Raw genomic sequence first — 22,813 nt, 5'->3', positions numbered from 1 at the left:
TAACATTTCAATTATAGATCTATCTGAGTTTTTAGCATTACAAGAAAAGAAATTCATTGCATTTCTTAATGCTTCAATTCTAACCAAATGCTTCAGGTGCAAATTATGGGAAAATTCATTACATGTGTCCAAACAATTGGATAAGATTGGTAAGTTTGTATAATATTAATGTTTGTGTCAAGAAAATTGATACATTATATTCTTGTAAAGAGAGTTTGGATAGTGGTGTGACCCTTAGTTAAGATAAATGATTTAATGGCAAGTGGTTCCCAACTAGGGGATGGTATAAGTAATAGAGATGTATACAGGAGACAGTAAAGAAAAAAAAAAGGAAAACTCATCAATAATCAATATGCACTGGAATCAGAGTCTCAGCCCCTACATCATGCTGCTCTCAGACTGCATAACAAAAACCTGGTAACCGATTCCCTTAACACTGAAATTAGGTTAGTCACACATTCTTTGGGCTCGTGCATATGGCTGAATTTTCGGTCCGAGTGAGATCCGACAAAACATCAGATTGTAATCGGACCAATATTATGCCGTGCGCATGTTCAATCTTTTTTCCTCGACTGAGGAGGTCTGAGGAAAAAATTGTAACATGCCCCAGTTTGATCTCATATTTGGATCGCACTCAGCTATGCAAGTCAATGAGTCCATGGAAAACATCAGACTGTACTCGGATGACATCCGCGTACAGTCCGATTTCCACAGACTGACAAATTAGAGAAGATGGAGAGATTTTTTTTTTTTCATCTTCTCCTCATCTGAGAGAATCAGATTACCCTCTGATTACACACTGATCAGAGTTTGATTTCCATAATTGACCCTATTCTCTCATTGAGAGAATATACACTGGTGTGACACTAACCTTTGCCAGATTTATTTATAATTATACTGTATATATTTAAATAGTATAACAGCTTCAGTGTAATATGTTTGTATGATTCCTATGTTATCAATGGTAACATAACTTTTTTTACTCAGGTATTACTTTAGCCAATGCAATGGTGAGCGCTGGCCTTACAACTTTCAAAAAAATAGAAGATTTTAATGCCAGGGAATTAGAGTTGGTATGTTACATTACATTATGTATGTCACTTAACCCCTTCACACTACAAGACATAACATTACATCATGAAGCAAGTGCGGGTGAATGGAGATGGCTTAGGAGCAATGCTCCCTCCATACCCAACAGATATTGGCCATGTTATAAATCCGGCATCTGCATCGTAGCTAGGCTATGATTGCTGCTTTTAATCCTTTAAATGCCATTGACAATCTCTAACATCTCTCATTTATGGTACACAGTCCTTGGGCTGCACTGTTCTAGGCGCCCATTGGCACCTCGCAAATTGATTGTGGGTTTGTGGATGAGTTGCCATGTCAGCCGGGTACCTGCAGATAGCCCTCATGGCTGCCATGTCAGTATTCCTGTGAAGCCGGCCACAGTATTTACTGTGAAAAAAACAAAAAAAAATCATGAATTGCTGGATTTTGATGATTCTGCCTCTCAAACATTGGAATAGAAACCGATCAAAAAATGTAATGTGCCCAAAATTATCACCAATAAAAACATCAACTCGTCCCACAAAAAACAAACCCTCACATGACTCTGGTAGTAGAAATATAGAGAAATTATACCTTTGAAAATATGGTGATGCAAAAAACTTTTTTTTCCAATAAAAAGCATTTTTTTTGCGATAGCAGCCACACATAAAAATCGATATAAATCTGGTATTGCTGTAATCGCACCGACCCAAATAATAAAGTAATCTAATCAATTTTACCGCACAAGGAACGACGTAAAAAATAAATAGAACCAATTCTTCACCTTCTGTTGATTTGTTCATTCTGCCTCTCAAAGATCGCATTAAGGCTCAGCTCACATTTATCCTGTGCTCTGCACTGAGCGCTTGCACCGGAGTTTCCTTGTAAATCTGTGAAATAAGCGATTTAGACGGAAGATGGAGGCACTGTGGACGCCGTCTGACCTGTGATCCGGCGGTGTCTGTTGTTTTATTAGGCGTGCATAAAAGTGCCGTTGCCCACAGTTTTGTGCACCTCTGAAAAGAAGGGACACCGCTGAACAGAGGCCAGACGGAGTCCACAGTAATTCTGCTGCTTCATTATAGTGAATGGATCCCTTGGGGGTTTCATCTGAATCATGTCATTCGGAGATTTAGATGGAAACACCGATGTAAGTGCTCAGCGTAGAGCACAGGATAACCGTGATCCAAAATGTTAATTAAAATGTTCCCAACAAAAGCTTCAACTCCATCCACAAAAAAAAGCAATTCCCCCACAGGTCCGTCATGTGTCAATGGAAATATAGGGGGCACCCTCGTTACCAGTAGCACAAAGGTTCTGGAAAAGTGCTATGGCTCCTCGCCCACCAAAAGGAATCAAGCGAATTCTGCGCTCCCAAATCCTAGTGCCCCCCTTCCTTCTGAGTCCCGGTGTGTGCCTAAACCATTTTTAGCATCCACATATTTGGCATTTCTGTACATATGAGAGCCCTCCTAATTTACAGGGTCTATGTCTCCAGAAGTAAGAGCTGGGCACAATATATGGGCACTACAATGTATTGGCACAAAAATGGCAGATTTGCAATTTGCACTCAGCAACATTCACTGCTGCTTGTTTCTGGAAAACATACGTGGAGTAAAAATCATTAATACACCTGTAGATAAATTCCCAAAGGGGTGTAATTTACAAAATGGGGTCACTTGAGAGAGGATTCTGCTCTTCTGGCACTTAGTGACTCTGTATATGGATGACTCTGTGTTATGAACTGCTACAAGCACTAAGGAAAGATAGGAAAACTGTCCCTACAATAGGACTAAGCTGATTCCCTACGATGCAGCGGGGGACCTGTTCCTTGTGAACAGACCCGCCTAAGTCCTCGGCTAGTCTGAACGCAGACCTATAGATATAAGGGAGGGGTCCCTACAAGAACTAAGGACTGGGCTATAGTTGGACACCTCCTAGCAGAAATTGTAGCAGAGCAAAGACAAACAAATAGTACTAGTGGTCCAAAGACCAAGCAAACTACAGAGTTAGGTACAAGGCACCTGGCTAGCTTAAGAGTAAATGTAACACTGAAGTCCAGCAAGGCCAGAAGGGCGGAGCTGGATTATATAAGCAGAAAGTCATGTGACCAATAAAATAGAAAAAGAACTAACAGGAAGGTTCTAACAGTACCCCCTCTTCTATGAGGATCCTCCGGATCCTCCAGGCCCAGGTCTATCAGGAAACCTCCAGTGAAACGCTCTGATAAGTCTAGGAGCAGAGACATCATCCGCCTTTACCCAGGAGTTATCCTCGGGACCGAAACCTTTCCAAGCGACGAGATACTGCAATCTCCCTCTATGCCATCTAGAATTAAGAATGCGAGAAATTTCATATTCACCGTCTTCCACCACCGGAGGAACAGAGACAGTGGCGTCCCTATCCAAAACCTCAGCTTTTTTCAATAAGGAAACATGAAACACCGGATTAATCTTCCAGGAGGTGGGAACCTCCAACCTAACAGCAGATTGGTTAACTACCTGAAGTACCTTAAACGGCCCTACAAATTTCGGGCCCAATTTCTTAGAAGGAATCCTCAATCGCAGATTCTTAGAGGACAACCAAACCATGTCACCAACCGTAAACAAAACCTCTTGACGTTTCCTGTCAAAGTACCTCTTAGATTTTTCGTTAGCCTCTTGAAGGTTACAACGTACATCAGTCCAAACTCTCTCCAAATCACCGGAAAAATTCTCCTCCTCCGGCACAGCCGATACCAATTTGGAGAATGACCCAAACGACGGATGTCTCCCAGTACAACAAAAAAAAGAACACCCAGCAGAAGAGGATGTATGGTTGTTAAGAGCAAATTCAGAAAGTGGCAGAAACTCAGACCACCCCTCTTGATTGTCAGCCACAAAACAACGCAAAAACTGTTCAACATCCTGGTTCTTTCTTTCTGTCTGTCCATTAGACTCAGGATGATATCCAGATGAAAATGACAAATGAACTCCCAACCTGTCACAAAAGGCACGCCAAAAACGAGCCACGAACTGAGGTCCCCTATCGAAAACAATGTCGGTAGGAACGCCATGGAGTCTGACAATTTCCTTAACAAAAGCCTTAGCGAGTGTCTTAGCGCAGGGCAGTTTGATGAAAGGAACCAAGTGACACATCTTGCTAAAACGGTCCACGACCACCCAGATGACAGTGAAACCCTCAGAGGAAGGAAGGTCAGTAATAAAATCCATAGCAAGATGCGTCCAAGGTGCACTAGGAACCTCCAAAGGGCAAAGCAACCCCGCAGCAGGAGCATGTGAAGACTTAGATCTAGCACACACAGTACATTGACGCACCCGCTTAATGACTTCCTTCTGCCACTCAGGCCACCAAAAACTGCGACCTACAAGTCTCTTAGTCTCAGAAATTCCTGGATGACCTGCCAACCGAGACTCATGACACTCCACAAACAAATCTCTCCTAAATTTCCTAGGCACAAACAACCTCCCATGGGGAGTGTTAGACGGGGCATCCTCCTGGGCTTTCAGAATCCCATCTTCCAAAACGGAGTCCAATACTGCTATCACAACACCTTCCTGTAAAATGCTCTCCTCCTCCTCGGTACCAACCTCGGTACCAACCATGGGAGAAAAGCTGCGAGATAAAGCATCAGCTTTTACATTCTTGGTACCCGGGATGTAAGTAACAGAAAAATTAAACTGCTATCTTGGCAGCATCAAGATAGATCAGATTCTTATGATCAGTGAAAACCTGAATGGGAAATTTAGCACCTTCCAAGAGATGACGCCAATGTTCAAATGCGAGTTTAATAGCCAGCAATTCCCGATTACCAACATCGTAATTAAGTTCGGTCTCAGAATTTTTTTTTGAAAAAAAGGCACAGGGATGTACTCCATCCTTGTTTTCCTGAGACAAAACAGCCCCGACCCCCACCGAAGAAGCATCAACCTCGACCAAAAAAGGCTTGGTCTCATCAGGCTGCATAAGGATGGGGGCAGAACTGAACCTCTCCTTGAGATACACAAAAGCTTCAATGGCCTCCGTAGTCCACTGAACCGTATTCGCACCTTTCCTGGTGAGATCGGTCAGCGGCTTAACAATTATAGAAAAATTCTTAATGAATTTTCTGTAATAATTGGCGAAACCCAAAAATCTCTGTATCGATTTCAAACCAATAGGCTTAGGCCATTCCTGCACCGCCTGAACCTTCACCGGGTCCATCTCAAAGCCCTCGCTGGAGATAAGGTAGCCCAAAAAACGAATTCTCTGCACAGCGAACTCACATTTCTCCAGCTTAGCAAAAAGCGAATTGTCACTTAACAACTGCAATACCTCACGTATGCTCTGCCAATGAGACTCCAGATCCGGCGAATAAATCAAAATGTCATCCAAATACACCACCACATTCTTACCAATCAACGGTCTTAGGATGTCATTAATAAGGTTCTGAAAAAACGCTGGTGCATTGGTAAGACCAAAAGGCATAACCAGATTCTCAAAATGACCCACCGGAGTGTTAAAAGCAGTTTTCCATTCATCACCTTCCTTGATACGTAACAAATTGTATGCCCCCCGGAGATCAATTTTAGAGATCCACTTGGCCCCCACTAACTGGTTGAACAAGTCAGGAATTAATGGCAGTGGGTAGGAATTGCGTACGGTAATTTTATTAATTTTGCGAAAGTCCAGACATGGACGTAAACCGCCGTCCTTTTTTTTAAAAAAAAAAAAATCCAACAGCCACAGGAGACTTAGAAGGTCTAATGTGACCGGCGGCCAAGCTTGTCTGTATGTATTCCTCCAAGGCCTTTCTCTCAGGGATAGTCAGATTAAATAAGCGACTCTTGGGAAGAGTAGCTCCAGGAACGAACTCAATGGTGCAATCATAGTCCCTATGAGGAGGTAAAACTTGCGACTCCTCCTCAGAAAAAACCTTCCAAAAATCCTGAATAGGTACAGGTAATTCCCCTCTTTCCACAGCAGCAATGCGACCATTACAACATTTATCATGACACTTAGGACTCCAAGACTTAATTTCATGGGTAGACCAGTCCAGTACAGGATTGTGCAATTTTAACCAAGGTAACCCCAAAACCACTGGAGAAGGCAAATTATTTAATACCGCCAAATCCAAATTCTCTTGGTGAATACCGTTAATGGTGAGGGGAAATTCAAAAACCTTGTGAGTAATACATTTCAAGGGAGAGCCATCAACAGCAACCACAGAAATAGGAGATAACAAAAGTTTGGATTCTAATTTAAATTTTTCCAAAAATCCCTTATCAATCACATTGAGTGTAGAACCACAATCCACAAATACCCGAAATTCAATCAACTCTTCCTGGAATGAGGTGCTTCCAGAAAGAAATACTCCTTTTGAGTTTAAACAAGCTATACGGGTGTAACTGACCTCTTTTTTTTTTTTCTTTGCTCAAACGAAGCACACAGTTCTTAATAAAGTGGTCAGATTTACCGCAATAAAAACACAATCCCTTAGCAAACCTGCGGTCTTTTTCCTGAGAGTGGGGTGACATCGCCCCAATCTCCATCGGTTCTCCACCTTTATGCAGACCCTCTGAAAACTAGGAGCTGCCATAGCAGTAGATTTCTCCTCATTAATCCTAGCACGCAGTCTCCTGTCCACACGTATAGCTAATTGCATTGCCTCCTGCAAGGTTCCAGGTTTTGGGAAGGCAATCAGCAGATCCTTAACCCTTTCACCTAGACCAGCAAGAAACAGACCATCTTCTGAAGTATGTACAATAATTTTCCACATTACCTGATCCCTGCTTTAAACATCTTAATTCCGTTTCAGCAGATGAGACTCGATCAGGATCATCATACAACAACCCCATAGCAGAAAAAAAATCTTCCACAGATCTAAAACACGGATCATTAGGTTGTAGAGAAAAGGCCCATCCCCGTGGATCTTTACGCAAAAGTGACATTATAAACCCAATGCGCTGTGATTCATTCCCCGAGGATCTGGGTCTTAAACGAAAATATAATAAACAAGCGTTTTTAAAGGAAAAAAAATCTTGCTGTTTACCATAAATAAATTCTGGCAGTCCTACCTTCGGTTCGACAAAATGCGCTCCAGGACAGCTACTCACGTGTTGCTGGAGCTCGGCCACCTCCAAAGACAGTCCCTGCAGGCGTTGAGCCAACTCCTGAACCGACACCATGCTGAATTCTGGATTACTTTCCGTAGAGTGTTTTATTTTGGGCTGGACTTACTGTTATGAACTGCTACAAGCACTAAGGAAAGATAGGAAAACTGTCCCTACAATAGGACTAAGCTGATTCCCTATGATGCAGCAGGGGACCTGTTCCTTGTGAACAGACCCGCCTAAGTCCATGGCTAGTCTGAACGCAGACCTATAGATATAAGGGAGGGGTCCCTACAAGAACTAAGGACTGGGATATAGTTGGACACCTCCTAGCAGAAATTGTAGCAGAGCAAAGACAAACAAACAAAAAGTACTAGTGGTCCAAAGTCCAAGCAAACTACAGAGTTAGGTACAAGGCACCTGGCTAGCTTAAGAGTAAATGTAACACTGAAGTCCAGCAAGGCCAGAAGGGCGGAGCTGGATTATATAAGCAGAAAGTCATGTGACCAACAAAATAGAAAAAGAACTAACAGGAGGGTTCTAACACTCTGTATATGGAGTTCACAAAATATTCTACAATCATTTGTTCTCTAAGAGTCATATAGTGCTCCGTCCCTCCCGAGTCTTGCCGTGTTGCTAAGCAGTACTGTACAGCCACACATGGAGTATTGCCACGTTCAGCAGAAATTGTGTGACAAATTTTGTTGCCAGATTTACTCATTTCACAATGTGAAAATGTAAAATTTGGGGCTAAAACAAAATTTTTGTGTTCAAAATGTATATGCAATATGGCAATCCTTCCCTTCTGAGCTTTCCTTTGTGCCTGAAAAGTATTTCCTGATTACATGTAGGGTATTTGGGTACTCAGGAGAAATTGCACAACAAACTGTGAGGTCCATATTTTCCTGTTAGCCCTTATAAAAATAAAAAAATGGGGCTAAAACAACATTTTAGTGGTAAAAATGTAATTATTCTTGCATCTCCACCCAATTTTATAAAATTCTGTGAGGCACATGTGGTGTCAATATGCTTGCTGCACCGCTAGATTAATTCATTGAGAGGTGTAGTTTGTAGAATAGGGTCTCTTTTGGAGGGTTCTGGCTTGTTAGGAGCTCTGCCAATGTGACATGGCACCTTCAAACCATTCCAGCAAATCTGAACTCAGATATGTAGCTTCTTTTCTTCTGAGCTTTCCACTGTGCCTCAAAAGTAGTTTTCGACCACATATGGGGTATTGGCGTGCTCAGGAGAAATTGCGTAACAAATTGTGTGGTCCATTTTTTCCTATTACCACTTTTTAGAATTAAAAACTTGGGGCCAAAACAACATTTTAGTGGAAAAAATTGTAATTTTCCATTGACTCAGCCCAATGTTATATAATTCTGTGAATTGCCTGAGGTTTAAAAATGTTCACTTCACCCCTAGATGAGTTCCTTGAGAGGTGTAGTCTGCAAAATGGGGTCACTTGTGGGTGTTGCTGCAGTTTACCCACATCAAAGGCTCTTCCAATCTGACATGGCATCTGCAATTTATTCCAGCCAAAATTGCGCTCCAGAATTCAATTGGCGTTCCTTCCCTTCTGAGACCTGCCAGGTGCCCAAACAGTAGTTTTCCATCACATAAAAGGTATCAGTCTACTCAGGGGAAATTGCCCAACATATTTTGGGGTCCATTTTCTCCTGTTTTCCTTTGATAAGGAAAAATGGGGTCACTTGTGGGGGCTTCCACTGTTTAGGCACATCAGGGGCTCTGCAAACATGACATGGCGTCCGTTATCTACTCCAGCCAGTTTTGCACTCCAAAAGTCAAACAAGGTGCTCCTTCCATTCCGAGCCCTGCCGTATACCCAAACAGTTGTTTTCGTTCACATATCCGGTATCGGCGTACTCAGGAGAAATTGCACAATAAATTGTATGGTCCATTTTCTCCTGTTACTCTTGTGAAAAGGAAAAATTTGGGGCTAAATCAGTAGTATGGTGGGAAAAATTAAAATTTTCATTTTTTCTTTCCACGTTGCTTTAATTCTGGTGAAACCCCTAAAGGGTTAATACATTAATACATTTCTTGAATGTGGGGTGTAATTTTTAAAATGGTGTCATGTTAGGGTATTTTTTGTCACATAGGGCCCTAAAAGTCACTTCAAAAGGGATGTGGTCCCTAAAAAAAAATTGTTTTTGTAAATTTTGTTGGAAAAATGAGAAATTGCTGATAAACTTTTAAGCCTTCTAACTTCCTAACAAAATAAAATTATGTTTAAAAAATTATGCTGATGTTAAGTAGACCTGTGGAAAATGTTATTTTGTTATCTTTTTTTGTGTGGTATAACTATCTGGTTCCCTTTTAAGAAACTTAAAAATATAGTGGAGAACCCATTTAAATGCAGATCCTAACAGCTCAAAGAACCTTCATGATGTACAATAAAACCAGTTCTGCCCATTTCTGAACATAGATCATTCTGTAGTATGCCGGAGTATGATTCTATCCTTCACCCAGTATAAACAATGGTACGGCGCACCGATACTGATCGAAGTGATCTTATTCAGATCCAGAAAACACAGACCGCTTTCTTGCCAGTTAAAATTAAAGTTCCTGTCCACAATCCTCTTGTCAGTGTATGTGGATGTAGTAAGCCAGCACTATAAATATCCCAAAATACAAGAGGAAGATCCGATGGACCTGTTAGGTGATGTAATTGTGACCGCGGCGTATGCGCGTCTGAAAAAACAACTAATCCCTACAGCCACATTTCAAAATGTAGTGGAAAGACTTTCCAGAAGGGTGGATGGCTACCTGTTAATACTTATGGTTTTATACAGTTAGGTAGATCAATTTATTCTATTTTAATGTGTGCTTCATTTATATGTTACCTTTTTTTCTTTATTCACATTACAGATTGTGAACAGGCACCCTCCATTTGGAAATCAGATAAAAGAAGCTATAACGTATCTTCCAAAGTATGGACTTGACATTGAACAGGTCAGACAATAATGCATACTCAAGTGTTATGTCTGTTATGTACATTAGATGTTTTCTTACAGGTCATGTTCCTTCCTATAATGACTGATTTTAGCTGTGTAATTTGAGGAGCAGCTGAACAAACATTTATACTGTTGCATATTGTAATAGTTGGAATCGATTCCCTACCTTGTTTGACTTAATGGCAAATAATTCGAAATGCTTTCTTATGTTGCTTTGTGATCAATTCATCATTTTCAATGAGGTAATACCTGGAATAGAGGGTAAAAAAACAGGTGCGTAGTAGTGAGAATGATGTCAATGAATGTAGGTGAGGTAAAGAATTATGTTCACTTGATGGGGTTGTGCAATGAGGCACAACTCTAGGAATAAGTATGTCCGATCCAGGATCCCAAATATGGATTGCTGACAGCCTGGTGAGCCGTGGATGATTTCTTCATGGAGTTCCAACCACAAGTATATAGAAGATAGTGGTACCAGATGTAGGCGCTTCCATTGGGGTAATGAGAACTCCAAAATGTTGGAATATTCCAAAAGGACATAGATGGAATGACTGAGTGTTTATCTCCAGCGACATAAATTTTTATTTGTTTAAAAATCGGTGCGGTTTAAAAACACAACACGTTTCGGCTACAAGCCTTCATCAGGTGTCTAACCTGTTAGCACCTCATGAAGGCTTGTAGCCAAAATTCGCTACGCTGTGTGTTTTTAAATCAATTCATCATTTTCAGCATAATCTTCAGATCTTACAGTGCTTTCAATTAGGTTTGGGGCATATGTATCTACTTAAAGGGATTGTCTTATCTGATTAAATGGGTATAATTTAAAAGTGATTATAAAAACATGCAACTTTGCAATTTAGCTCTTATTAAAAGCCTTCTCCGTTCTCAACTTTTTGAACTGTTCGATGCCGAGGTTACCTACCACTAGACAGGGGAGAATCGATTTGCAGAACTCCAGTTCTTTGGCCATGTCAGTAATATGTGACCGCTGGACAGGAGGCCTGAGAATTTCCTTACCACCTGGAATTCCCCGCTTTGCTTTTGATTAGCTGGGCTGGAGTGACATTATTGCAGTGTGCTGCACATATGACATTGCACCAGCCTGGCTAATTGAAAGAAAACCTGGGAATGCCGGGAGGTAAGGAAATTCACAGGCCTTTCCCGTCCAGCAGTCACAGATTACTGACCTAGCCGATGGACCGGATTTCTGCTCTTTGCGAGCGCTTCTCTGAAGCTGGCTGGATTGCTAGATGCGGCCAGCCTCTTTCACCCTGCTCCACTCCGATGTTTTAGAGTGACTGCAGACTTTTCTTTTTGGACAACCCCTTTAAAGCTTCAGTGTAAAACATTCGTGAAAAGGACACAGTCACACCATAAAGATATATATATATATATATATATATATATATAAAATATATATATAATATATATACTGGAGCAGCACAAGTTAAAGTGCCTGTGCAAAGCTAGTACTAACGTGTCAGTACAATATATAAACATATATAAATTAACATAAATATACATAAATTAACATGATGAGTGTATAAACAAAGAGACATTGGGAAAAAAATAATGGCAATAAATGAAAAAAATGTATATATAAATTAAACCAAAAAAAACGATCTAAAATAAGACGATTGAATACAGATCAGGAGAAAAATATGAAGTACATACCAAGTGAAGGTGTTTAGTCCAGTGAAACATGGGATACACATATAGTTATCAAAATATATATAATAACCAGAGGGAAGCAAGTGCAAAAATAAAAGTAATGTGCAAAGCAATGGGGTGCAAACTGTAGACAACAAAGGTGAAACAATCACTAATAGTGAGACAGGAAGGAATATAATAAAAAGGGTCTCAAGAGGCCCAAGTGCTGAGCATCTAAAGATATATGAAGGAAAGAAAAATGGTCACACGTCCTTCGACCTCACATTCTCTGCTTTCCCATCTGCTGCGTCAGTGATGGGCGGAGACCTGTGAAGCATGCCTTTCCCTGTCACTACCTATTCTGAATTTTCCCACGCTGTCAGTGACGTGCATGAGGTGAGCTGAGTTCATTGGACATGACCTCGGCTCATCTGGATACCATCACAGCCAGACACTGAGGAGCGCAAGCATGCCTGCGCTTCTCAGTGTCTGCGGCATGGCAAGATGGATGGCAGCTTTCGGCTGCGATCCAGCCTGTCATGTCAATGTAGCAGAGCTGGAGCCATCGTGGGAACCATGGAAAGGTAAGGATGAGGTTGCTTTATTATTTTACTTTTATTGCAGAAGACATTGGCTTCAGCTGGAATGGGCATGATGGTAAGTATGGTTTAATTTAGAACATTAAAAAATTGTGTGTTTATTTCAATTAAAGGACTTTATTCTGGGTGTTGTGTTTTTTTAAATACTTTACTAGAAATTCATGGCGGTCATGTCTAATATTGGCGTGACCCTATGAATTTCGGGCTTAGGGCCAGCTGACAATGCCAAGCTGGCCCTAACCCCTTTATTACCCAGTGAGCCACCGCACCAGGGCCCTGGATGAGTTGGGTACAGCGCCAGAAGATGGCGCTTATATGAACGCGCCATTTTCTGGGGTGGGTGCGGACTGCAATTTGCAGCGGGGGGCCCAGAAAGCTTGGGCCTCCCTGCGCTGCGGATTCCAGCCCCCAGCTGCCCAGATGTACCTGGCTGGACACAAAAATAGGGCAAAGCCCCACGTATTTTTTTTATTTTTAATTATTTCATGAAATTCATGAAATAATTTAAAAAAAAAGGGCTTCCCTAGTTCCCTATATTGTTATATCCGGCCAGGTACAAATAGGCAGCTGGTGGTTGGGGGCTGCCCGTTCCTGCCTGCTGTACCTGGCTGGACACAAAAATAGGGCGAAGCCCCACGTATTTTTTTTTTAAATTATTTCATGAAATTCATGAAATAATAAAAAAAAAAAAAAAAAAAGAGTTACCTATATTGTTGTGTCCGGCCAGGTACAAATAGGCATCTGGTGGTTGGGGGCAGCCCATTCCTGGATGCTGTACCTGGCTGGCATACAAAAATATGGCGAAGCCCACATCAAAATTTTTGGGAAAAATTAATTAAAAAATAATAATTTAGGGACTGCATCTTTATTAACCCCTCACGTGGAGGGGTTAATAAAGATGCAGTCCCTAAATGTTTTTTTTTTTTTTTAAATTTTATTGAATTTTTCACCAAAAATTTGACGTGGCCTTCGCCATATTTTTGTGTCCAGCCAGGTACAGCAGGCAGGAACGGGCTGCCCGCAGCCACCAGCTGCCTATTTGTACCTGGCCGGACACAACAATATAGGGAAGCCCTTTTTTTTTTTAATTATTTCATGAATTTCATGAAATAATTGAAAAAAAAAAATACGTGGGGCTTCGCCCTATTTTTGTGTCCAGCCAGGTACATCTAGGCAGCTGGGGGCTGGAATACGCAGCGCAGGGAGGCCCAAGCTTTCTTCCACCCCCCTCCCTCGCTGCAAATTACAGTCCGCAGCCACCCCAGAAAATGGCGCGTTCATAGAAGCACCATCTTCTGGCGGTGTACCCAACTCATCCAGGGCCTTGGTGCGGTGGCTCACTGGGTAATAAAGGGGTTAGGGCCAGCTTGGCATTATCAGCTGGCCCTAAGCCCGAAATTCATGGGGTCACGCCAATATTAGACATGACCGCCATGAATTTCTAGTTAAGTATTTAAAAAAACACAACATCCAGAATAAAGTCCTTTAATTGAAATAAACACACAATTTTTTAATGTTCTAAATGAAACCATACTCACCATCACGCCCATTCCAGCTGTAGCCAATGTCTTCTGCAATAAAAGTAAAATAATAAAGCAACCTCATCCTTACCTTTCCATGGTTCCCACGATGGCTCCAGCTCTGCTACATTGACATGACAGGCTGGATCGCAGCCGAAAGCTGCCATCCAGCTTGCCATGCCGCAGACACTGAGAAGCGCAGGCATGCTTGCGCTCCTCAGTGTCTGGCTGTGATGGTATCCAGATGAGCCAAGGTCATGTCTAATGAACTCAACTCACCTCATGCACGTCACTGACAGCGTGGGAAAATTCTCCTGCGCTCAGCGCTTCAGCAGGAGAATTCTCCCACACTGGGATGGCATTGAGATGACAGGCTGGATCGCAGCTGAGCGCTGCCATCCAGCATGCCATCCTTCATAGACACTGCGGAGCGCAGGCATGCTTGCTCTCTTCAGTGTCTCTGAAGGATGACAAGCTGGATGGCAGCATTCAGCTGCGATCCAGCCTGTCATCTCAATGCCATCCCAGTGTGGGAGAATTCTTCTGCTCAAGCGCTGAGCGCAGAAGAATTCTCCGACGCTGTCAGTGACGTGCATGAGGTGAGCTGAATTCATTGGACATGAGCTCACCTCATGCACGTCACTGACAGCGTGGGAAAATTCTCCTGCGCTCAGCGCTACAGCAGGAGAATTCTCTCACGCTCACTGCAAGCGCAGGAGAATTTTCCCACGCTGTCAGTGACGTGCATGAGGTGAGCTCAGTTCATTTCTGGGGCGGCTGACGGCTGGTGTTTCTAGCCTGGGAGGGGGCCAATATTCATGGCACCCTTCCTGGGCTATTAATATCAGCCCCCAGCTGTCTGTCTAGCCTTTGCTAGCTATTAAAATAGTGGGGACCCCACGTCATTTGTTTGGGGGTCCCCCATTTTAATAGCTAGTAAAGGCTAGGTATTCAGCTGGGGGCTGATATTAGTAGCCTGGGAAGCTCCGTGGGTATTACCCCCTTCCCAGGCTTCAAACATCTGCCCCAGCCGTCTGCTTAACCCCCGCTAGAGACTAAAATTACGGGGAACCCCACGCCAATTTTTTTTTTAATAAATCCTTTATTTTAACAGTAAATGACAAGTACAGTAATCAACACTATCACTGTACTTCTTATATATGTGACTGACATGTTTCTATGTATCTAATCTATGTGTGATGCTCTATTCTTTCTATTCTAAATTGTCGGGTACCAATGCTGAATTGCTGGCCGGCTTTTTTAAAGAGACGGTGCATGAAAACACTAATATTTTTTTTAATAAATCCTTTAACACTAAATGACAAGTACAGTAAGCAACACTGTCACTGTACTTCTAATATAAGTGACTGACATGTTTCTATCTATCTAATCTATGTGTGATGCTCTATTCTTTCTGTTCTAAAGTGTCGGGTACCGGTGTATGTCGCTGATGAATTGCCGGCCCGCTTTTTTAAAGAGAGTGTCTTCTGAGCAGTTTGTAAGCTTTTGGACACCTTTGAATGTGTTTTCTATGTGTTTGTGTTTTTGTTTGCCTGCCATTGGTTTTAACGGTGTTCGACGGTGTTCTAAGGTGTTCGACGAACAGTTCCACAAACATCCCGGTGTTCGATGAACCGAACCCGAACACTACGGGTGTGGCTCAACACTACTCCCGACTTGTCTCCCATCGAGCACATCTGGGATGTCATTGATCGGCAATTGCAAAGGAGCTGCTGCCTGCAGCGGATCTTGATTATTTTCCCAATTGCATTCAGAGTGGTAGAACATTTCTCAGACAACCATTAATATTCTCATTGATCGCATACCAAGGTGTGTAAGTGCGGGGATTTCTGCACATGGCGCTCATACTCAATACGGAATGAATCTAGATGCTTTGCACATTTTTTTCATCATTTGCAGATCAGTATCTTTTCATCACACTTTCTAAAACTCAATGTGGACAAAACCAAACTTCTCATCTGTCTTCCATCTCACTCAACTTCCTTACCTGATCTGTCTATCACAATAAATGACATCACACTTTTCCCTTGTATCACAAGTCCGCTGCCTCAGAGTAGCTCTTGACTCTATCCTGTCATTCAAACCACACATCCAAGCCCTCACCACCTTTTGCCACCTCCAACTCAAAAATAAGTTCAGAATATGTCCTTTCCTCAACCCAAATCTACTAAAATGCTAGTGTAGTCCTCATCATCTCCCGCTTTGACTACTGCAATATCCTTCTCTGAGAACTCCCAACTAACACTGTCACACTTCTCCAGTCCTTAACTTTGCTGCCCAATTAATCCACCTCTCCCCTCCCTACTGCTCTGCCTCTCCCCCAGCGAATTAAGTTTAAACTACTAACAATGATTTACAAAGCTGTCCATAATCTATCTCCTCTATATGGCTTCAAACTAATCTCCCAATAATTCCCCCACGTGATCTCCGGTCCTCACAAGACCTTCCTGTCTCCTCTACGCTCATACATTCCTCACCTAATCGCCTCCAAGACTTCTCCCGAGCAACCGCCATCCTCTGGAATTCAGTGCCTCAACACGTCCGATGGTCTTCCACATTTGTAATTTTCAATCATAACCTGAAAACTCATCTCTACAGGAAACCTTGCAGTGTACAATAATCTCACTACCACCGGAGCTGCTCTAACCCCCCAAACTACTGTCTGTTTTCCCAATACCCTGTAGTTTGTAAGCTTGCAAGGACAGGGTCCTCTCTCCCTCTGTACCAGTCTGTCACTTCTTGTTCATTGTAATTTACATATGTATTTAGTATGAAAACCCTCTCCATGTACCGCAGATGGAATCAATGGTGCTTTAAAAATAAATAATAATAATTAACATGACACTCGGTCTTCTGATTTCCATAATTTTACCACTTTTCCTTCTTGGCGTTACAATTTCAGTGTTGATGAGTGTAGATGTACAGCACGTGAAGCGGCACTAGTTTTTTTACATTTCTGAGATATTTGTGAAATAAATTCCAAATGTTGTACTTGATTGCTTGACAATAGAGTTGAGGATTCAGAGACATAGGCACCGATTGATCAAGACTGGTGATTCTTAACGTTTTTTGAGGTGTCTTTTTTGCCAGCGTTTTCTGGACATTTTTTAAATTCTATTCAACAGTGAAGAAACTGCTGGCAAAACACTCAAAAAGACTCCTGGGTGTCTTTCAAACCATCCCATTGAATTCTATTATAAGGTACAAAGCATCGTCAAAGCAGAAATTACCTGGAGAATGGACAGTTCACTTCTTTGAACCACTTGAAACGAATAAAAGACGCTCAAAAGACTAAACATATGAACAGCAACTAGTTTTTACATATAAATGCATGTGTTCATTTTTTTTTTTGGGAGCATTTAGTTTTAGTACTTTTTCAGGTGCTTTACGGAGCAGAGTCCACCTGAAAAAGATGTGTGTAGATACCTTAAAGGGGTATTCTCGTCTCCAAGATCCTATCCTAATATGTAGTAGATGTAATAATAATAATATTGGAAATTACCTCCAATTAGAAATGTATTATAGTGCTTTTGATTTGTGTCACTTACCCCATGTGCAGGGCATTGCTGTAGCTTAGGTATCCATGGTTACGACCACTCATATAGTGACAGTTAGTTTGCTGTTAGTGGTCGTAGCCATGAATACCTAAGCTACGGCAATACCCTGCACATGGGGTAAGGGACATAGCGAATCAGAAGAGCTATACTACATTTCTAATTGGGAATTTGCTAATATTATTATTATTACACCCACTACATATTGGGATAGGATCTTGGAGATGGGAATACTAATTTAATGTTTCATTTCCTTCTAATAGTGCTGCTAGGAAATCAATTACTTTCAATCAGTTTTCCTTATAGATTGCAACTAATTGTTGGTGGGTCTTAGCAGCAGAACATCTTATTAGCTTATTTTTGGTGGGCTTTCTAAAATGAATATACCAAAATACATTTTGTACCTTCTATAGATCATCTATATAAATCATTTATTACTATTTATCTATCAATCTTTATTTTTCTTTGTCAGGTAGGAAGATATAGTCCCACAATAGGTGAAATCCTTGTCACTGTTAAATTAACAAACTTTGAGCAGTTACAGAAAAAAAGAACGGCTCCTGACTTGCATCACATTTCTCTCATTATTGGAGACTCTGATAACCATGTTGTATTTAAGCAGAAAATCATGTAAGTGATAATGTTGAGTCAGTTTCTCTAGAGATGTTCTGATTGTCTGCAGCTCATAAAACCAGTGCTATACTGATAGCTAGTGTAGACCTCAACTGGTGAAGTGAATACTCCATTTAGCAGCTGTACAGTAATTTTGCTGGTCACTCTGCTACATGTAATTAGCTTTGTTTTCCTTCCAGGGATTCTGTCCTGATAAAGTCAGGAATTTGGAAAAGAAAAATTGAAATCAAGAGAGTTTCCACATCAGAGAAGATTAGTATAAACCTGATAAGCTCTGAATATGGTAAGGTACCAAGTAACTAAAAGCTATGAGACTTAAAAGACATTTATAATTGCGTTTGTGCAAGGTGTGACATTTGACTGTCATGCATGCCAAAGCCCAATTATTAATCTTTTATTACACCATACTTTAGTACCTACACCAAAACTTTGATATGACAAGAAAATGGGGTGTGGCCAACCTTTTGGCACGAAGTGCGACATTTTTATAACTGCATTTCTACATAAAAGCTCGAAAAAGTTTTTTATTTTAGACAAGTCATAGCTGTCTTAAAAAGATGTGGAACAAATACATTTACATTGCAACCATTTTTAACTTGCATAAAAAGTTGCAATTAGCACAAAATTCTACTTTGTCGTATGGCATTTTACACACTAGTTTCTTGCCCTTTGCTAACATTGAGAAATGATTCAATTAAAGCGCACCTGACAGCTGATATATGCTGCCAGATTCATGAGCAGCATGTATCAGGCACTGGCTGTATGATCTCAGTCAGGTATGTTTGATTCTGAAATGCTGCAGCGTTTCAGAGAGAAACATACTTTAAAAGCTGCTGGAGACTAGTCTGTCAGGCGGGTCCCTGGCAGCTTCTCCCGCTCACTGTCCTGGATTGACTGGTCTCTGCCTATACACGCATGTAGGAGGGACCCACCTGTCCAACTAGTCTCCTCTGTGGCTCAGTCCTTGGTGACTTTTAAAGTATGTTTTTCTCTGAAACACCGCAGCATTTCAGAGTCAAACATACCTGGCTAAGATTGTACAGCCAGTGTCGTACATGCTGCCCATGGAACAGCCATATATTCGCTTCAAATTGTTTGCATTATTTGACTATCCTGTTTATTTACCCTGGCCGTATTATTGTACCCAATTATACTACAGACACCTAAGTCTTTGTTTTTTCAAATTAAATAACCCCAAATTTGATAACCTTTCTTGGTTCTGCATTTCACACATTTTCTTAATAACCTTGGTTGCTCTTCTCCGCACCCTCTCTAGTTCAGCTGTGTCCTCCTTATACACTGAAAGCCTAAAGTTGTACACAGTATTTTAAATGTGGCCACACTAGTGACTTGTATGGAGGCAAACTATGTTGAGCATCTATGCCTCTTCTAATGCATCCCATGATTTTATTTGCTTTGGCAACAGCTGCCTGGCATTTTTCACTAAAGTTTAGTTTGCTATCCACCCATACACCCAAGTCTGTGTGACATGCAAAAGTAGTGCTGTTGCTTCCAAAGCATCCAGCAACTGTTACCAATAACACAAGCACAGAAGCATCCAGCAACTAGAGGGGTTAACAGTCACAGGAGACAGGGAGTGTTTTAGCAGAGCTCCAGGGGGATTGTGGGGAACTTATTGTTGTAGTCTGGCTGAAGCCTAAGAGAAAGGCTGTGTGTTATCTGGATCTGACAGAAGGCAACTGAACAGGATTCTAATCAGGAGAGAAACTAAACACAGGTCAGATAAACTCCCTGAACTAACAGTGCAGAGTATTATCGGGCAGATAAGGACTGGAAGGAATTGTATCAAAGGGATCATCTCCCTCATCAAACCCTCCCCCCCTCCATCTCCATGCAAGATAAAGAATGCTGTGTACTATTGTGTCCTTGTGAAGGAAAAGCCTGTGGTTGTGTATGCATTGAAGTGTGCTGCTAGGAGATCTAATCTGTGCTGAATTATGCTACTGAAGAGACTGTAATACTGTGCCTTGTGAAGAAACTACTGTATTGTTACTGGAGCCGGTTGCTCAAGAAACTCAGACTGCACTGTAATGAAGATTGTTGCTGTAATATCCCTGAATTGCACTGGCCGTGCTTCAGATTAAATTCCACTGTTAAACTGTTGAAAAAGACTCTTGTCAGATGTGTCTGGTCAGCAATTGAATCTATCGTGTGCCTGAGAGAAGCTACAGCCTAAGGTCGCCCTGAGTAACGGTTCTCCAAAAATTCATGACACCCGTCTCACCCTATCTGAACCTAGCGGGCGTGCATTTAAGATCTGTACATACAAATTGTACATACAAATTCCTTCACACAAGTACTTGACCTTACATTTATCTACATTAAACTTCAATTTCCTCTTAAATATAAAGCTTTCGTCCTTTGTGTTGATTACTTGGCAAAGTTTAGTATCCTCTGCAATTTTTTTTATTTTACTCTGTAAGGCCTCTACAAGGTAATTAATAAATATAGTAAAAAGAAGACCCAATACTGACACCTTATTAGCCTGCCGTTTGCTGTGACCCGGCCAAAATGCGTTCTATCAATAACACCCTCTGTTTCTTATCACTGAGCGAGCTTCTAACCCAATTACACATATTTTTCCATTGTTCTAATTTTCTATATAAATCTTTTATGTGGGACTGTATCAAACTCCTTTGATTAGTCCAATACTGGACATCCACAGCTTTACTCTGATCCATCCTGAACCTCCTCATACAAGCTGATGGTTGACAGACCTATCCCTTTTAAACCCCTGTTAATGCAAAGTTATGGAGTTATTTTTATGAGATACTCCAGGTTAGCATTTTGCAGCATGTGAATAGCGCAAAATGTAAAAGGTCAAAAAACAGCAGAATTATTTTCTGTTTCCCCCGTAAAGATTTAACAACAAGTAATAAGCTACATGTACAGTATAATGGTGCCACTGAACATACACTTCATTCTGCAAAACACAGGCCCTATGTCAATGAAAACTTTAAAAAATGATGGCTTCTGGAATGTGACAATGAAAAAATGAAAAAGAATTTTTGGTCTCTAAGCTCAAATTAGGCCGGGGTTTTTAAATATGATAGGCAAATGTATAGAAAGCCTTCATTCACTTTACTAATAAAAACTGTTGTATTCTTATGTCCTGAAAAGTTGGCTTTGACATTCAGAAAAACCTCAGCGTTCTTTATGCCATGCAACAGAGATCAGGAACAGAGATTGGAGCAAAGTGGAAATCGGAAGATACGTTCTCAAATGAATGTAACACAAAGCCTAACTTAGGTAAATTTTGTATGTTCTCCCCGTGTTTGCAGGGGTTGTTTCCTCCAGGTTCTCCGGTTTCCTCCCACACTCTAAAGATATATGACGCACCCCTGGGCCTGTGTCGCACAGCGTTGCGCATGCAGGAGCTTACCCGGAGCCGGATCTGTTGAGGGTTGTAGTCTCGTGGCGGTGACCCGGTCCGTGCCCAGGGAGTCAGACTAAGTGGCGTTGTACTAGCGGTAGATGTTGGACGACTACGCCACCCGTTGAATGCAGCGAAGGAGCTGCCGCTGCAGGGCAGACCGCTGAGGCCGGTGGTAGGATTGGGCAGCGTGATAGTATCACCCCCAACGGGAGGGGTATGGCCTCAGGGCAGCCGACGTGGATGATGGGGGTAGCAGGAATCACTCAGAGACGATGCGGTGTAGTTCAGGGTCTTTACTGGTGATAAAGATAGACCCTCCCGGAGTACTGGCTAGCGATCGGGGCCTGGTCAGTCCTTGAGCAGATGGGATCTCCCCTGGCCAGGGGGAGTTGTAGGCCTCCCAAACTGACTGTACTCTTCTGGCTACCTTGCTAGAGGCGGGTATAAGTAGCCCACGTCCCTGAGTGTACCGTGTGGTGCTCACCCGTATGGCCGGTGACTCGGGGCCTTCTAGTGGCGTCCGCTCCACGACGGCGGTGCTGGTCCCACGCGTGTGACCGTGCCTTCGGGTTTCTTGGCCAGAGGACCTGAAATCCCCTGCCGGGCGGTTTCTGCTGCTGGGTAAAGATTAGTCCCCACAGCCTCGGACTCCGGGTCCGGTGATAGCTTCTCAGTCAGGGCGAGCTCTGCAGCTGCCAGCCCCTGACTCCTTATAGCACTGCTCCCACAGAGCTCCTGATGTTCTTTTCCTATATCTGCTTCTCTTCTCTGTCTCTACTTCTTCTCTACTCACTAACCCTGCCTCAGCCCTAGGTTTATATAGGGGAAGTTCTTCCCCTCCCAGGACTGGGCAGGAGGTGTGGCATGCATAGGATCCCTGACCAAGAGACCTCCCACCTGCTCTCAGACATAACATTGCTGTTACCGTGGAAACCAGACCCCTGGGGTGCCACATATACTCAGAGGGGATTTGATGATGTCTGTAAAGTGTTGTGGAATATGATGGCGCTATATAAGCAAAATAAATAAATAATGTCACCAATGACTGCAATGGTAGCAAAGAAGACCATATTGTTCTCTCAGTGAAGATTTTCAGTGATCAAAGCAATAAATATAATTTGCACGATGAGATGGTTATTCTGATCCCTCTGACATGCAACAACTGTATGTATCTAAAGGTTTGTTCATAAATATTCATTACAGTCTCTTCGCTTCTAGAATAAATAATTAAGCAACTTTCTCTACTAACTGATAGCTGACTGGTCCTTTGTGTGATCTCACATTTACTTCAGTGCTACAGTAAATGTGATTGGTCAAAG

The 22,813-nt window shown here is 42.0% G+C and overlaps 1 protein-coding gene across 1 annotated transcript in view; it reads left to right on the top strand.

Annotated features, from left to right (window-relative positions):
- HFM1 (helicase for meiosis 1) overlaps nt 1-22,813 on the top strand; it is a 161,775-nt gene that overhangs the window by 93,965 nt on the left and 44,997 nt on the right. Inside the window, exons 26-31 of the mRNA XM_073645240.1 lie at nt 18-149; nt 988-1,073; nt 10,035-10,118; nt 17,937-18,094; nt 18,277-18,380; nt 21,239-21,367. Of these exons, the coding sequence (XP_073501341.1) occupies nt 18-149; nt 988-1,073; nt 10,035-10,118; nt 17,937-18,094; nt 18,277-18,380; nt 21,239-21,367 (693 nt within the window). The remainder of the gene's footprint in view (nt 1-17; nt 150-987; nt 1,074-10,034; nt 10,119-17,936; nt 18,095-18,276; nt 18,381-21,238; nt 21,368-22,813) is intronic.

This window comes from Phyllobates terribilis, unplaced genomic scaffold (assembly GCF_046119375.1).
Source record: "Phyllobates terribilis strain yellow unplaced genomic scaffold, ASM4611937v1 Scaffold_8__6_contigs__length_399053987, whole genome shotgun sequence".
NCBI classification, from domain to species: Eukaryota; Metazoa; Chordata; class Amphibia; order Anura; family Dendrobatidae; genus Phyllobates; species Phyllobates terribilis.
This window is presented reverse-complemented; position numbering and strand designations above follow the sequence as displayed.